The sequence below is a fragment of the Aquarana catesbeiana genome, linkage group LG01 (genome assembly GCF_042186555.1).
Source record: "Aquarana catesbeiana isolate 2022-GZ linkage group LG01, ASM4218655v1, whole genome shotgun sequence".
NCBI classification, from domain to species: domain Eukaryota; kingdom Metazoa; phylum Chordata; class Amphibia; order Anura; family Ranidae; genus Aquarana; species Aquarana catesbeiana.
In genome coordinates, this window is record NC_133324.1 from 876656166 (window position 1) to 876673172 (window position 17007).

The 17007-nt window shown below is 38.9% G+C and overlaps 1 protein-coding gene across 1 annotated transcript; it reads right to left on the minus strand.

Moving 5' to 3' along the window:
• Nucleotides 1-2549: 2549 nt before the first annotated feature.
• On the minus strand, nucleotides 2550-16607 carry CYTL1 (cytokine like 1). Its single transcript, XM_073610238.1, has 4 exons — nucleotides 16379-16607; nucleotides 16258-16302; nucleotides 4913-5041; nucleotides 2550-3230 (listed from the first exon to the last, which is right to left on the minus strand). Exons 1-4 carry the CDS (start codon nucleotides 16520-16522, stop codon nucleotides 3150-3152), a joined length of 399 nt encoding a protein of 132 aa, XP_073466339.1. The 5' UTR covers nucleotides 16523-16607; the 3' UTR covers nucleotides 2550-3149.
• Nucleotides 16608-17007: the final 400 nt, after the last annotated feature.

A 17007-nucleotide genomic window follows, 5' to 3' on the forward strand; every position in this document is an offset into this window, starting at 1 on the left:
GCGATTTTCCCCTGATTTTAAGGGGAAAAAAGTGCGTGTTATACGCTGATAAATACGGTATTTTCTTTAAATTAAGATATTACCCTTTTATATATACTGCAATCCTTCATGGTTTTTATGTATGAATTTGATTTGCTATTGAATATATTTCCTTTAAGGGGAAGTGGGATCAATTTTCCAATCTAATATTCAGTTTGCCACATTTATCATATGTTTTCACAACATTTATTTAAATATCGGCTGAGTACTCTTTTCCAGTCATACACATGTTAGTTTTTGTTTTGAGTGCGAGTCAATATTTTTCCCACAGGCAGCGCGGCTCAGGATCAAGCCTGAAGATGTGCAAGCATAGGGGGACCTCAAAAGAGGAGGATCGGGTCTGCTCTTTACAATTCTTTTGCACAGAGCAGGTAAATATAACATGTTTGTTGTTTTATTTTTGTTAAATATTTATATTTTATAATTACTTGATGTTTCCTTCATCCACCAGTCATATTCAGCCTATTCTAGGGGCCTCACAGCTCTCTTGGTGTGACATTACAGAGAAATAGTACTGGTAGCTGGGCTTTGGTATTTTTTTGGCCAGATGGCTAAACTCCATAAACATTTGAATAAACAGATAATATCAGTTTATATGCACTATTTATTTTCTGATTGTGAGCAGAAACTGCACTGAAGCTTGCAATCACAGTTGGAGGAAAATACATTTTCTGTTGCAAGTATAAAAATACATTTTCTTTTGCATGTAGAACAACTTTATGAAATGTTATTTTAATTTGCACAAAGTGCATGAAAAAATTAAAATCATATGCAAATAAATAATCATCAGCAAGTTGCATGTTACTGAATGTTGTACTTTATTATAGTTTTCCAAAAGGGTCTCACAGCCATAAGGTGCCCTTCTCGTACTTGATGCAGTGTGATCAAATAATTATCACGTTCCTGTAGGCTCTTCTTCCTCCCCGGGAGACTTAACCAAATCTTGGGAGAAGAATCCTTCTGCTGGGTTCAGCTTTCCTGGATGACTGATTTTGTTGCCTCACCCTGAGATAAGCCACTGCTTTCTATGTGCTCTGCTCTGGTCTCCTCTGCAGGTATAAACAGGAACATCAGGTGGATCCAAACATGCATGTTCATAAAAAAGTAAAGATCTCTTCTGTAATGATACGGTGCTTGCATCTCCAACCTCCATCAGATTCATGCTGGTAGCTAAACATAAACCTGTAAGCAGAGAATAATGTGGGCTGCCAGTAATGACCACCTTCTGAAAAGGGGGTACAGGTGTGCACTGTAAAGACTTGAGTGGCAGTGCTGAGTAAAGGGCCATACACACGGACAGAATATTGGATGGCATCGGTCATTTCGGCAGCCGGCCCAGCAGAAGCCAGATGTTTGGCCAGCTTCTGTCGAAGGACCATGACTGAAAAAGCTCTGTTGATCAGCACCCGATCAGTGCTCTCAGCCAATGGTAATGCATTGTTTTGTGCATTGCTCCAAATCATTTGGTGGGGGGGGGGTTATGATGTGGGGTTGTTTTTCTGGTGTTGGGCTTCTGGGGACTGGCCCCTTAGTTCCAGTGAAGGGAACTCTTAAGGCATCAGCATGCCAAGACATTTTGGACAATTTCATGCACCCAACTTTGTGGGAACAGTTTGGGGATGGCCCCTTCTTGTTCCAACACGACTGCACACCAGTGCACAAAACATGGTTCACAAAGACATGAATGAGCGAGTTTGGGGTAGATGATCTTGACTGGCCTGCACAAAGTCTTTGGGATGAATTAGAGCGGAGACTGCGAGCCAGGCCTTCTTGTCCACATCAGTGCCTGACCTCACAAATGTGTTTCTGGAAGAATGGTCAAACATTCCCATAGACACACTCCTAAACCTTGTGGACAGCCTTCCCAGAAGAGTTTAAGCTGTTATAGCTGCAAAAGAGTGGTCTGACTCAATATTGAACCCTACGGACTAAGGCTGGGATGCCATTAAAGTTCATGTGCGTGTAAAGGCGGGTGTCACAATACTTTTGGTAATATAGTGTATGTTGTCTCACACAGCTAAGCACTTCTTTCCCTTTCTCACACCTTGTTAGTTGCCGGAAAGTGTTGCATAAGTCTCAGTAAGTGAAAACAGGGCATTGGAGACTAAGGAAATGCTCGCTTGCCTGCAGTTGACGGGTGACATTATTTTTCCATGATGGTCCAATCACACCTAGGTATAGTGACTTGTCTGGTTCTGAAGTACTGATTTATAATGATAAGAGGTGCAATGTTTTTTTAGGTAGAAATAATTAACATAAAATGTAAAAGCTTTTTTAAATGTCATTGTGGTATGTCAGGAATTTTCTTCTGCTGATTTGTAATGTTACTGAGAGGACTGATCTAATGTGAGAAGAGGAAATGGGTTTTCCCACCTAAGCCCAATTCACTCAGTGTCCTTTGAAGCCCCTACCATTTCATTCCCGCTCTCTTATAGCCTTCACTTTCCAGCATATTAAGAACGGAAAGAATAAACCCATTCGAATTTTTTTTTTCATAAATAGTTGTACACTTTTCAAACACAATGATACATTTATTTAGAAAATTACTAAAAAAAACTGTTATATTTACTTAAAAGTCAATAGTGAGAGCTGAACACAAAAGGGTATTTACTGCATTTATCGACCAAGAAATAAAATAAGATAAGAACTTAAGTGTTCTGGAGTTGATACATTTTGGTGGCAAAAGATATTAAATTACAAGATAATTTATGAGCTTTTAAGACTACAAAGGCTATTTCCAAGGATAAGAAGAATTTTGGAAGACGAGCAAGAGTACAATTTTATCCAATTATTTTTCTTATGATATTACATACTCTCCAGGGTGTACAGAGTAAGAGAATGTTGAACAAGATGTCCAAAAGATGAAAATATAATAGTTTCTCTTCTAACCGTCCATCCATCAAAGACCATTAGTGAACTATGTGCTTTCTTTTTAGAAACTTTCTTTGTGTTTCCTAATGGTCACTTAGATTTAATAGGTTCCTGCGAACACTGTCTGCCATTGTTCACTCATCAGACAGAAGTTTAAGTTCTAAGAAGTTAGTGTGTCTACCAGTACCAAGGGCTTTTCTAGCCACCAAACATCATAACTTTTCTCAGTGCTGAACACTTTATCTCGAAATGACTGCAGTGGGTGTTGGAGTTGGCAGATGCTCAAGAGCTTCACAATCATCAGTAAAGAAGACCAAGTCCTGAAAACGGGGAAAAGAAAAGGTGAGAAACATATATTTAAAGGGAAACAGTACATTTTGACAACCCATGCCTGCCCCCACTTATCTAGAAGTACCTTAACATTAGATTAGAGTCAATTACAAATATCCTCCTACCCTTTTCATATAGTATGTAAGGCATACTTGCAACTGGGCAGATGTTGGCTTCAATTTGTATCAGTCCCACCCTGCTTCTTCTTGGATAGAGCACTTACTCTCCTGCCTTTGTAGCCACTATATTGAAATCATGGGCTGCGCAAACTGTCAGTACTTTATAAATTCTGTATTATAATAATAATAATGTCTCTGGCCAGAGGCCCGATCACACTTTCCTGACCTGGGGCCTACACGTGTTATAAAGAAATGTCCTCAAATGAATGCATTTTCAACACTTTACTGTGGCTTCATGTCTCATTTCAGTGCAGAGCACAAGTACATATCTTTTAGCCATCTTTCTCTTCTACCTTCCTCTCCTTGGGAGCACCATAGAATTGGGACCACCTCCCCAGGTATACTAAGGTATACCTAGGATTGAAGGTCAGGGGGCAAGGTCCTTCCATTGATATACTGCCACTTTCTTCCTAATGTCCCATCTATAGCTTTGCCAAGCTGGGCGCACTCCCTGATGACTCATATTTCATAGTTTCACTGTCACTCACATTTAGGAGGCTCTGTCCAGGCCCCCAAGGCCTTATGCACCACTCTACAGGACCTGCAGAAGTAGATTAGGGGTAAAGAAGGCGACTACAGCTAGTTCTTACAAGATCTGTGCCACTTCCCCTGTGAATTCAGCCCTGCACAGGTCTCTTTAGATCAGCTCAGCACAGGATAACATCTTTGCAGCTCTTGGGTGTCCTTTTTCCATACCCCTTACTCACTGGGCCCCACCCACAGCTGGCATTTATATGGGCAAAAGCTCCACCCACTACATCACTCCAGGAGCTAACATCTGCATATAACTTTCCCCTTACCATGCCATAATGGCAATGGAGCCATCTAGTGGCAAGAAAGCTAACTGCACCTGCCAACAAGTATGTTATAGCACATGTGTGAATTGTAAGATTCTCAAAGCTTCTATCAGTTCCATAAGTACTGTTTCAGTAAGGAGCTCTTTAGACTGAGTGTCATTGTGTTGTGAAAGTTTTCAGGTGAATTGCACTATTCTATATTACACTAAAAAAAGTACTGCATGCTATGCTTTTTGCCAGCTCACACCACCACCTCATCTTTTGCCTTGTCTTGTATTGGAACAGTGCTGGGCAAGGTTGGTGTGAACCGGCCCTTGTGTTGTGAACTGGGCCTGACAACTAATGTTTTCAAAAAAATTTTTTTTTTCCTCATGTGTATTAAAATTGACTTATTTTAATCACCCTTTCACATGCAAACTAGCAAACCACCAACCATCCCCATACATCTAGTGCCTCTTTGGCGAAAACAAAGTGCAGGGAGTGGGAGAAGCTTCAACTCTACCAGAATGTTTCCGTGCTCTGGAGATTTAGAGTGGCCTGGCTGTTTAATTCTTTATGAAAGCTGGCATTGGCTACAGAATGCGCAGCTGGCCTTATTAGCCAATCAAATTCCATCTCCTCATTTCCAAATCCCAGCTTTATAAATATCAATCAGCATTTAATTTTTCTATTATTATTTAATTAGTATAAACCTACTCTTTTACAAGCTGTATTCATAATATTGTACAGGTTTCTTGCTTTCTTCATTAAAGCCTTCACCCCTGGTAGTCTTCCACAGTTTGGAGCCGAGACAAAGTTGCGCAGTTTTGTCATTACACATGAATTCTGAAACAGAGCATTTATAATAAAATGGAGTAAACAGTTACTGTTAGAGTAAATGCATAGATACTTTACTGCTAAGCCTCTCCACCCAAACTATCAAACAGTTCATAGTAATAAATAAATAAATAAAGATTTTTATTTTAGTCAAAGAAATATGAAATATTGCATATGAATATTGATTCAATTTAGCCAGTAGGTGGAGCTATAGTTTCCTTTTAATTGGTTTTACCACACATTTTAAAAAAGCCTGCTGTTTAGGGAGAGCAATAGCTGAAGTTGATATTTACATATAAAGTAAAATGAAAAATCATTCTTTCTTAGAGGACCAAAGTTTCTGTGAGGGTGATCCTACCTGAAAAGAGAAGTTTACTGCTCTGCAGGCTCTTTAGATAATCAATAATGTTCTTGAAAACCTTTGGCACATTTTAAATGTGTATTTGTAAAACAAAGATTGTACATCAGGGCCGGTGCTACCACATGACAAACTATGCAGCCGCCTAGGGCGCACTGCTCTCTAGGGCGCTCTGCCACTAGTGTTCCTACTCTCTTCTCTCTGCAGCAAGCAACTAAGTCAGCATCAACAGGCAGCCACTGCTCTGTACGCACATAGTGTCAGAGGCTCAGCGGCGGCGGAGGACTGTGTCCCGTCTCCTGAATGAATGGAAGCAAGCATACATTCATTGATGGGCGCTGATGAGGCTGCATTTGATGGGCGCTTCATTAAAAAGGTGGGGTATACATGGGCAGGGCAAAGGGGGTGAAGTCAGGGGTGGTGGCAAGGGGGGGGGGGGGGCGCAAAATTAGGTTTTGCCTAGGGTGTCAAAAATCCTTGCACCAGTCCTGCATATACTGTATATATCCTTTTTCCCTCTAGAACACAATCTCATTCCAAAGTTGGATTCAGTGCTGGAGCCAAAATGTGTGATCAGGTGACGAAGCCCAAATTGAGTGGGGAGAAATGGAAAGTTGTACTGAACACGATACCAACCTTATTTCTCCAAAATTTTCAACTTGATAACAAAAATGGTAAGATCTAAATCTCATATCCGTGCTAAGCATTTATATGGGGTAACATACTGTATTACAGTCCAGCTTAAAACACGTTGGCACAGATCAGTTAAATGGAATGCAGGTGGTGTGAGATTTGGGCTACTCAGTATTTCCTGGGATCTCGTTGGAAAGAATGTGACATCATTATCACCCAGGTGCCACAGGCACAGGCCAGGAAAATGTAAGTAAGCTTAATATATATATATATATATATATATATATATATATATATATATATATATATGTATTGTACAGGATGCCAAGGCTGGGTCCTGGACAGGTGCTATGTGGCACCAGTATTTGGATTATGGTCCCTTTTAAGGGAATTGTGGGAGTATTCAGGGGGTCACCCGAGATGGGTGAGGAATTCCTGGGATAGCCATATGAAGGACAGGACTGACTCGTGGTTGTCTCTGTGTTAGCAGAGCGGTGTTTGGGATCCAGAATTTTGGAGGCCCTGAAGTGATATTCAGGTGGGAAAAGGGCCTCCACTCCTGACTACAGGGACTCCAGTCCCCACAGGGTTAAGAACCACAGGAAGCAGCACTTAATACAGGAAGCAGTACTAGGTGTGATGGTGTGTGAGTAGGAGTTGTGGTGAGACACCTGTTTGGAGTGCTGCGAGTTTTCTGAAAGCTGCCAAATAGCCCGACTGGGACTGTGCTAACCCTGGGGTAAAGTCCTGTCCATGAACTGTATGTTCCTTTGTATTTTGTTTTGTGCTGAAGATAAGCGGACTTTTTGTGTTTCATTCTTGTGTTGCTGCTGGAAGCATTTCTTTGAGTTTGCCTTAAGAAAGAAAATAAACACTTCTGTTTATCAGCTTTGCACTTGGTCCTGTGGAGCTACAACCCCCAAAATTTACAATATACATCTATATCTATCTATCTATCTATCTATCTATCTATCTATCTATCTATCTATCTATCTAACTATCTATATATATATATATATATATATATATATATAAGATCGCTTTTTCTCTACAGGCTTGTTTCTTTAAACTTAGCTATACAGTACGGGGCCACAGGCAGAAGCCAGGGGAAAGGTAAGTATATTTAATATTTTTTTTCGCTGCTGGATTTTTTAATAACCTTTAAAGCGGATCTTTAGTAAAAAATGTAAAACAAAACAGCACTAGGGATGGTACTTACAATTAATGAAGATAGTCAGGTGTGCTGGAGTAATATAGTGTTTTATGGATGTTACATTGATGACGTGGTCATCATTTGGGATGGTCCAGAATCTTCTATCCCTGCTTTCATACAATATTGTAACACCAATACCATGGGTCTGTTATTCACCTCAGTATCTGATGACAATAAGCTAGCATTTTTGGATCTGGAACTGTTTCATCATGACATCATCTGCACACAGAACTATAGCAAACCTACCTCCAGCAACTCTTATTTGCATTATAAGAGTTGTTATCACCCGCATTGGGTCAATAATATCCTCAGAAGTCAGTTCTGTCGACTTAAACATAATTGCACTTGGATACAGGTCTACAATACTCATGGTCAGCTATTAAAAATGAAATTTATGGAAAAAGGTTATCCCGATGACATTGTTGAAGTTATAAAAAAGGGGAAGCTGCGCTAAATATAATGACCTATGAGGCAATACCAATTAAAAATACATGCACTCACAAATATAAAGAATGGTATATGAAAATGGATGATGGAAATAAGTCCATATGTAATGATAGTGACCATAAAAAAAAAATAACAAAAAAAAATATATATATATATATATATATATATATATATATATATATATCAAAAATAGTCCCTGCAAAATAGTGGTTGACTCATCCACGGTGACACAAAAACAGGAACCCTAAGAAAGCGTGAAGAAATAGGAAATGCCTCCACCTCAGCACACACTGCCGCTTACCGGATCACTATGGTCCCTTGTTACAGGGGACCACAGGGCGCAGATGACTTATAATCCAGCCCGGGATCTCCTTGGACTCAGCGGTGATGGTCCTCACACGAATCAGGCATGGTTAATGGATCCCCATAAAACAACAAAGGCTCGCATAGTATAAAACCTTCACATTTATTTAAACTTCAAGAGACAAATGGACACTTACAGTTAAGTAGAGTGAAAGCAGCATTAAAAGAATTGAGCCGGCCGGCTCTCGACAAACAGCCCGTTGCTTTTGGGACTTAGCGTAACTTGCGGTGACGTCAGTACGTCACTCCTCACTATGTGTTTCGTCACTCAAAAGGACGTCCTCAAGAGGCACGGGCGGCATCCCAACGCACCACATTATATACAAAGAACAAGTAACCAAGCCTCAGTCTGAGTCCCGGAGCGACGCCGAACGGCGCCATCTTGGTTAATGGAAAACATCAAATGTATATACTGAAATATCCACATGATGAGGGCAAAAAGTGAGCACCCATGTACCATTAACTGACATAGACAACACAAGGGCTGCCAGCCACAAACAATACAAGACTAATATATAAAAAATTAAATTGATAAAACCACTTACATAAGTGGGCATATAAAAAAAAATTATTTTTTTTTTTTAAATTAATAAAGCAAAATAGAAAAAAAATAAAAATAGAGAATTCAATCTTCTTTAACAAAATCATACAACCCGGGACTCAGATTAAATTCACAAAATAAGATATGTGCATATCAAAAATTAATTTAAAACAATAATCATAAATAGTAAAAATCATAATATTAAAATATTAAAATCGTATGAAGAAAAGTCACTAGGAGTTGTCAATAAAATAATTAATATCGACATCTATATTTAAACCAAAAGGGGTGTAGCATTTAATCCTATACACCCATGACATCTCTAGTTTAGAGATGCTCCTGACTAAACAGCTACCCCTCCAATGGGGCCTATATTTATCAAAGCCTAAAAATATAGTGTTAGATGGATTCCTATTATGTACAGTAAGGTAGTGTTTTGACACTGAATGTTTGGTGAAACTCCTACGTGTATTGTTTATATGCTCATTTAAGCGTACCTGCAATGGTCGCTTAGTCCGGCCTACATACTGCAGGCCACCCGGACACTGAACCATATATAAAACTCCAACCGTGGAGCAGGTAATGAATGGCTCGATGACAAAGCTCCTAGAAGTGTATCACCAAATGTCTAAGCAAACCCTTTTTGATATTTTTATATGAGCCTGGTAAGATGGACAACAGGGTAATTTGAGGTGTATTGGGAATTACCTCCCCTGTAACTATAGTATACAACTGCATGATACTGTCCCAGAATTTACAAATTTGAGGGCATTCCCACCATATGTGTAACAACGAGCCCTTGGCAGAGTGGCATCGCCAACAATTATACAATGCGTCTGGAAAGATACGCTGTAATGAAGTTGGGCATCTATACCAACATGAAACAAGCTTATAGCTTGTCTCTTGGGCTTTAGTTGCCAATGACAAACAATTTGTGAGGGTAAAAGACTTCTCCCACTCTTCTACTCCAATTTCAACATTAAGATCAAATGCCCATTTATTTGTAAATTCTGGAAGCTCGGGATGATTTTTTTTCAATAAGAATCTTATATATTGCTGATAAAATGTGTTTTGGTCTAGTGCTTTGCACCAAGGTGGACTCAAAGAGATTTAAATCTCTGTTAAAAAATTTGTTTAAAGGAATAGAGGACAAAAAAGACAATAATTGCTGATATTCCATCCATTGCCTAAATGAAGGCTGTTGTGTAGGCATTAAGTTCATTATGGGTGGGAGTTTACCCTGACAAAGAATTTGATTTACTCATCGGTGGGACTCCTTATTCCACGTAAGAAAATGTATCCGGTCTACTGCAGGTGGAAATTGTGGGTTACCAAATAAAGGTGTCATTGGTCCTTGGTCCTATTGGTCCTATTTGTGAAGAGAGCCCTAGACGCAAAATCATTTTGTGCCAAATGCTCAATAAATGAGACATAAAAAAGGGTAAGGAAGAGGACGTATCTCGAAGAATACCTGGATAAGATAGGTCTAAGCAAGGGAGCGCCTGAAGGTCAAACTGGTTCAACCCTTGTTCTCTTGATACCCATTGTTTAGTATCCGAGTGATGGAACCAGTTCACTAATCTAGTAAGGACTGCCGCAACATAATAGTAATAAAGATCCAGTGCACCCGCTCCTCCTCTCGTTTTGGGTAGTGTTAACGTTTTCCAATTTAGTCTAGATCTTTTGTTCCCCCAGATAAACTTGACAAAGGCAGATTGTTAAGTAGAAAAGAAAGATCTGGGGAAAGAAACAGGGATAGTTTTCGAAAGATACAGAAAACGCGGTATTATGTCCATTTTCAATCCTCCTGAACCAAGAATATAAATTTGAGTCATATTTTTTTATTTTTTTTACAACTTGAACTGAAACTCGTGGTCCTTCTGGTCTTACATCCATTTAATGAACAGACCTGACACTTTCTGCATTGATAATAACCGGTAAGTTCGGAGAAAAAAGTGGGTCTTATACTAGGAGGATTCAAAATATTGGGAGCCAATTTATCCTTCAAAGAGGGGGCACCCCTGAAAACCACCTGTGGTTTATCAGGCAGAATTGACTTGAGTACCCTACCGTTTTTAAGGATATGCCAGTGTTTCTTCACTATATGCTTAACACTGGAATGTTGACAAGAGAAATTGGTGATGAATGGATTATGAAATGTGTCATTCTCACGACCTCCAGTATTCTCTTTCAATAAGTTGGTTCTATCGACACATTTGACCTGATCAAGGGTGTTAGTAAGGGACTCAAGAGCATATCCTTTATCCACAAATCGTTGAGTAAGAACCTGAGCTTGTGCCAGAAAAGCACTCTGTTGAGTGCAATTGCGCTTTAGTCTCAAGTATTGACTCTTTGGCACAGATCTAAGCCAAGAGGCATGATGACAGCTATAGTTTGGAATAAAAGAGTTTCTGTCAGTGGGTTTGAAATATGTAGATGTAATGAAACTCTCTCCACTGACAGAAATCGTAAGATCCAAAAAATGATTTTTTTCCCGGCTGGCCTGATAATTGAGATGTATCCCCCTATTGTTGGAATTAAGGGAATGCATTAAGGGAATGCATGAAATCCAAGAGAACAGTCTCACTGCCATCCCACAGGAGGAGGATGTTGTCTATGTAACAAGCCCACAAGGTCACCTCAGGTCTTGGCTGGGCATAGATGACATCCTCCTCCCATTTGGCCATGAATAGGTTTGCCAAACTTGGGGCATATTTAGCCCCCATAGCGACACCCCTATCCTGGCAGAAGAAATGGCCATCAAACCAGAAAAAGTTGTGGGTAGCTGCATACTCCAACAACAACATAATAAAATTAATCTGTTCTTGATGTAGATTGGAAGCTCTATCCAAGAAAATGACACAGCATCTAAACCCAACTGATGGGGAATCACAGTATAGAGTGAGGTGACGTCGGCAGTCACCAACCAGGTCCCCACGTGGGGCTTAAAATTGTAAAGGAGGTTGATGACATGCCGAGATGCTTTCCAACATTATTCCAAAAAGGATGTAGGGAGCGATAGAGAGACCAAAGCAGCTGACAGTTAGCAACCAGTGCGATTCATCACGCAGTTCCATAACTAATTTAGGAAGATGGAAAACATTTTGGGAAAACACTGGTCCATAATGAACGAAGATCCACATTTAAAATCAACACTAACCGATTGACCCCTAGTCACCTATAGACGAGCCAAAAACATTAAAACTCAAATAGCTCAGAGCAAAATAAAATCCTCACATCCTATGGCCATTGCTCCCCTTACTTTCTTTAACATTAAGGGGATGTAACATTGTAAGAAACCCCAATGTCTCACGTGTAAACACGTGACACATAGTCAGAAAGACTTTACATGTAAAGGGAAACAGTATACTATACCTGACTTCTTTACATGTTCTTCAGAGTACGTAGTGTACTGTATGACCTGTCCTTGCGGCCTGATTTACGTAGGTTGCACTATACGTACCCTCCGAAAAAGGTTTGGTGAGCATCGGAACTTTGTGGAAAAGGGTTCTGATAAACATAGTGTTCCGCAACATTTTAAGGAGTTTCACAAGCAGTCATCCTTAGGTTTACGCGTTTGGGTTATAGAAGCTATCCCCAATAATTTTCCCATTGCTAAACGCTATAAACGTCTATGTGAGAGGATAAATACTGGATTTAGGCATTGAAATTAATATCCTATTATAATCCCATTATAATCCTATCTGTGGTTTATATTGTGTCTGTGGATTATTGAAATTTAGCTTCCCTTTCTCCCCCCCCCCCCCTTTTATTATTGAAGTATTTTCTAAAAAATCTTTTGGATTAATTAATTTATTAATTTTTTGGATTACTTTTTTATAAATAATAACATAATTTTAATATAATTATACTTTTAGTCCCATTCAGTTTATTCAATATCCCTAATTAATAATATAAACCTCATTTCACTATATCTATTATACACATTATTATTGAATATCCTTTTAATTCTTGTATATATATATATATGTGTGTGTGTGTATATATATATACACATATATATACATATACTCATATATATATATATATATATATATATATATACATATTTTAACATCCCTCCAATATATACTGTATTTTTATTATTGTATCTTCTTGTAGTTTAAATAATTAAGCAATTTATTTACAATTTATTTACAATTTACTTATTTATATTGCATATATTACTAGTATTTGAGTGTTTATATGCATATATGTAACATCACATCTAAATGGCTTTTATTGCGTTTTTTAAAATAGATACACTATTGTCATATGACTCTACTGGTCGCTTCTTGTAAGTATGGTAGCTTCATTTAAATTACTATATAATATAGCTCTCTGTTTCTGTTATTGTTTATTGTTGTCATATGTTGGCTCCCTTGGTTAGCCGCCGTGCAAGCCACGCAATACTTCCGCCTATTTAACCACTTGCCGACCACCGCATGACTATATACGTCCTCACTTTGAGGACTGATATCATTGTTATGGCAGCAGCTAGCTGCCATAACTCTAGTATCCCTGTATTTGGCTGGCGGTCGGCAACAAGATAAAAGTGGTCTCTGACCCCCCCTCCCGCCGCGATCCGGTGCCCTCTGCCGCTTACCGGAGCAGCGGCGGAGGCAATCGGATCCTTCCCGTGGCTGTGCATGGAGACGATTGAGGGGAAGATGGCCCCCACCCGTCTTCATGACACTGCAGGGCGGAAGCGACGTCAAAACATCACTTCCGCCCATAGCTCTTAAAGGGCCATTTTTCTTTTTCATCTTTTTAAATGACAGCATTTTTTATTTTTTTTTTCATTGCATTTTAGTGTAAATATGAGATCTGAGGTGTTTAATATTTAATATTTAAGAGGTCCTGTCATGCTTCTTTTCTATTAAGGGATGTTTACATTCCTTGTAATAGGAATAAAAGTGACATAATGTTTTTTTTAAACAGTGTAAAAATAAAAAATAAAAGGTAAAATAAATAAGAAAAAAAAATGTTTTTTAAACGCGCCCCATCCCGCCGAGCTCGTGTGCAGAAGCGAATGCATATGTGAGTAGCGCCCGCATATGAAAGCGGTGTTCAAACCACACATGTGAGGTATAGCGAGAGCAATAATTTTAGCCCTAGACCTCCTCTGTAACTCAAAACATGCAACCTGTAGAAATTTTAAACGTCGCCTATGGAGACTTTTAAGGGTAAAAGTTTGTCACCATTCCACGAGCGGGCGCAATTTTGAAGCGTGACATGTTGTGTATCAATTTACTCGGTGTAACATTATCTTTCACAATATAAAAAAAATTGGGCTAACTTTACTGTTGTCTTATTTTTTAATTCAAAAAAGTGTATTTTTTTTTTTAAAAGTGCACTTGTAGGACCGCTGCGTAAATACGGTGTGACAGAAAGTATTGAAACGACGCCATTTTATTCTCTGGGGCGTTAGAAAAAAATGTATAATGTTTGGGGGTTCTAAGTAATTTTCTAGCACAAAAACAGTTTTTAACTTGCAAACAACACATTTAAAAAAGAGGCCGGTCCTTAAGTAGTTAAACCCATTCAAAGCTTGCCCCAGCAGAGCCTGACGAAGGAGCATGCATTCTCCGAACGTGTGCAGCGCTCGCTGGCGCTGTACCCAGAAGTGATGTCATTATGGAGTCTCTGTGCACCGCTGATCCCCTATACTGCTGTCCGGAAGTGCTCGGAGTCAACAGTGCGGCCGGATCGCGGCCCGATCATGGATTATTACTATCAGAAAGGGAGACCAAGTACCACTCTGGGACAGTGCGGATGATTTACATATACAATGCTGGATACTATCGCTCATTTGTAAGTGCTTTCATGTTTACTTCTACTTAAATTGTTTACCTGCTACACTTATAAGGCGCTGCTTTCTGTCTGTTTTTATGTTCTAGAGTTAGTTCTAGCTCTTCTAGCCGGCGGCCTCCTAAGGACAGCATAACTATTATCCCTATACGGATCTATTTTATATGGACTTGTCTTATTGCCCTGTTCTGTGACCCATCCCATACCTCCTGTTATTAGTGTTCTATAGCCAGACCCATAGTGCGCCATATTATTCCACTGTTTGTTTGTCCGGTGTGCTGGTGGCTGCTGTGTTTGGTTAATATCCTTGGTTTACTGCATTGGCCTGTCGGACCTTGACCCAGTGTGTGATGTGATGTACCAAGAGTCAGAAGCTGCATCTATTCTGACAAGCTTTTACTTATGTTGGTTTGTGAGTATATCACTTATTATTGGATTTTATTAATCAAAGTTATCTGAAGATAATGCACTAGGCTGGTGTTTTCTTTATGGTTACCAAATATATTGGGGTTGATTTATTTGGGAACAGAGAATGTTCACTTGGGAGGGGAAACTTTTAATCAAATCATGTGCAAGACAAAATCAATATTTGATTTACCCTGCACTCGGGTGTTTACACTGGTTTATTTTTCCAATCTTCCATTTTCTAACAATAGAAATCTAATCAATTGACTCAAAAAATGATTATCTGACAGCATTACTTTAAGGGCTTGACTTATGTGTTTTGCTTTTACTCCACTAATACAATTGATTTACCTGAAAGAATAGAGACTGTTTACTTAGCAAAGTGAACATTCACTCTGGAAAGTGTATACTCTTTTTTTCAAAGTGAATGTTCACTTCCCCTAGTGAATAAAGTGAAGCTTTGTTAATTTCAATCATCCAATCACACGCAAGCAAACTTCCTGTTTTCTTAATTTTCCTAACAAATAGTTGAGTATTCAAAATAAACATGGCTTTTCTTTCACTATACTGAAGCCTGGTACACACTAACATTTTGGGTTGAATGAAAAAAAAACCTGACAGCTCCAGTCGGAGCCTCTGTACTAATGATCCGATGTTAGTACAGCGATCTCCCTCGATGAGCTTTCGTGTTCTGACAGGGAGACGGCCCCCCTGCCAGAACACTCCAATCGTTGCTCTGAACAGGAGTCGGTCAGCTGGTGGCCGTCTCCTGTCGAACCAACTGACATACACACAAGACGAATGCCAAATAGTTTTTTATTGAACCGGCCTCCCGACATTCAGTCCGTGTGTATGGGGCTTTAGTGAATGTTCACTTTCCAAATTTTGCAATGTGAGCAGACTCTATTGCTTTAGAAAACATCAATATAAAAGGAAAGTAAATACATGGTTTCAAATGTGTGTTCACTGACTCCAAACCCCAAATTCTTGCTGTGCATGTAGTTTTGGATTGGGAAAAATCCTACTTATTGAAATGTGCATCCTGAAATAGAAAGTAGAATTCTAAACACTGGCGTGGCAATCAATTAAAATTTTTAGGGTTTTCATACAAAACTTGTCTAGTCCATAATTGTATTATTATTTGTACTGTTGATTGCTCTGGCAAATGCTTTTACTGAATTTCCTTACAAATTTGCTAACAACAAAATTCTGCTGGTGTTTGACGAGCTTTAGAGTCAAGTACCCAAGTAGCTGAAATTTTATTTTAAAAAAAGTCTTCTGACAAAAAAAAAATGTGTCACAAATACAAGTACTATGCCCTGCCATGATGGGTAATTCTAATCTAACAATTAAAAGAAAAACAAAAATGAGACAGAATATTAGGTGGCCAATTATGACAAATTGTATCAATATATATATATATATATATATATATATAAAATGAGAGTACTTACATGTATGTCCAGGTACAGAGTTGGAAGAGAATCCTTGCATGGTCCCTGTAACAGACAATAGCTGTTAGAAATGAATGCTTGTGTTACTCCAAGGTGCCCACATTATCCTCCAGTTACTTACAGCAGGTAAAAACTTCTGCAGAGTTTTGTAAGATTCAGTGATCTCTTTGCTCAGAGCAACCACTCTTGAGTAGCACGTTGGGGGAGCAGAGTATGTGAACAGAAACAATATATTAAGTGCTAAGAAACTCAGAAAAAGCTTCATTACTGTTTGCAGTATGTCAGCAGAGGGCTGCTAATGGCTCTTGCTGCGGTTTGTAAATCAATGGATACAGAGACAGGCAGTCAACACCAATTTATACAGACAGCTGAATCGAAGGGAGGAAAAAAAAAAAAGGGTTCTAGGCGGAATGCCAAGAGTTGAGATGAATATTTACATTCAAGCCATGTCAGGAACAAGTTTTCTGCATTTCCAAAAAAGTAGATTGAAATACAATTACCAAAACATGTATGCACTGAAGTAATTCTGTGGACACATCTGTAAATAATAAATTGGGCTTCTTTCAGTCCAGGTTTATTGAAGGTGAATTATGAAAACTGAAGCAAAGAGAAATGTAGCTTTTTCCTTCTGCAAACTACTTCATCTTTCTTTTTTACCTTTTACTGGATGAAGAATGATTGCTATATTCTGGTCAAAGGGAAACTAAAATGGTTATTGAATAATTTAAACTTCTCAAAGTAAGTTGATAC

Bases quoted from the DNA above. Each gene is read 5' to 3' on its own strand.
- CYTL1 (XM_073610238.1), bottom strand. From the start codon at position 16,522: ATGAAGCTTTTTCTGAGTTTCTTAGCACTTAATATATTGTTTCTGTTC. The intron at 16,303-16,378 runs GTAAGTAACTGG...TGTCTGTTACAG, and splicing joins TGCAGAAGTTTTTACCTGCT to GGACCATGCAAGGATTCTCT. The intron at 5,042-16,257 runs GTAAGTACTCTC...GCTCTGTTTCAG, and splicing joins CTCTGTACCTGGACATACAT to AATTCATGTGTAATGACAAA.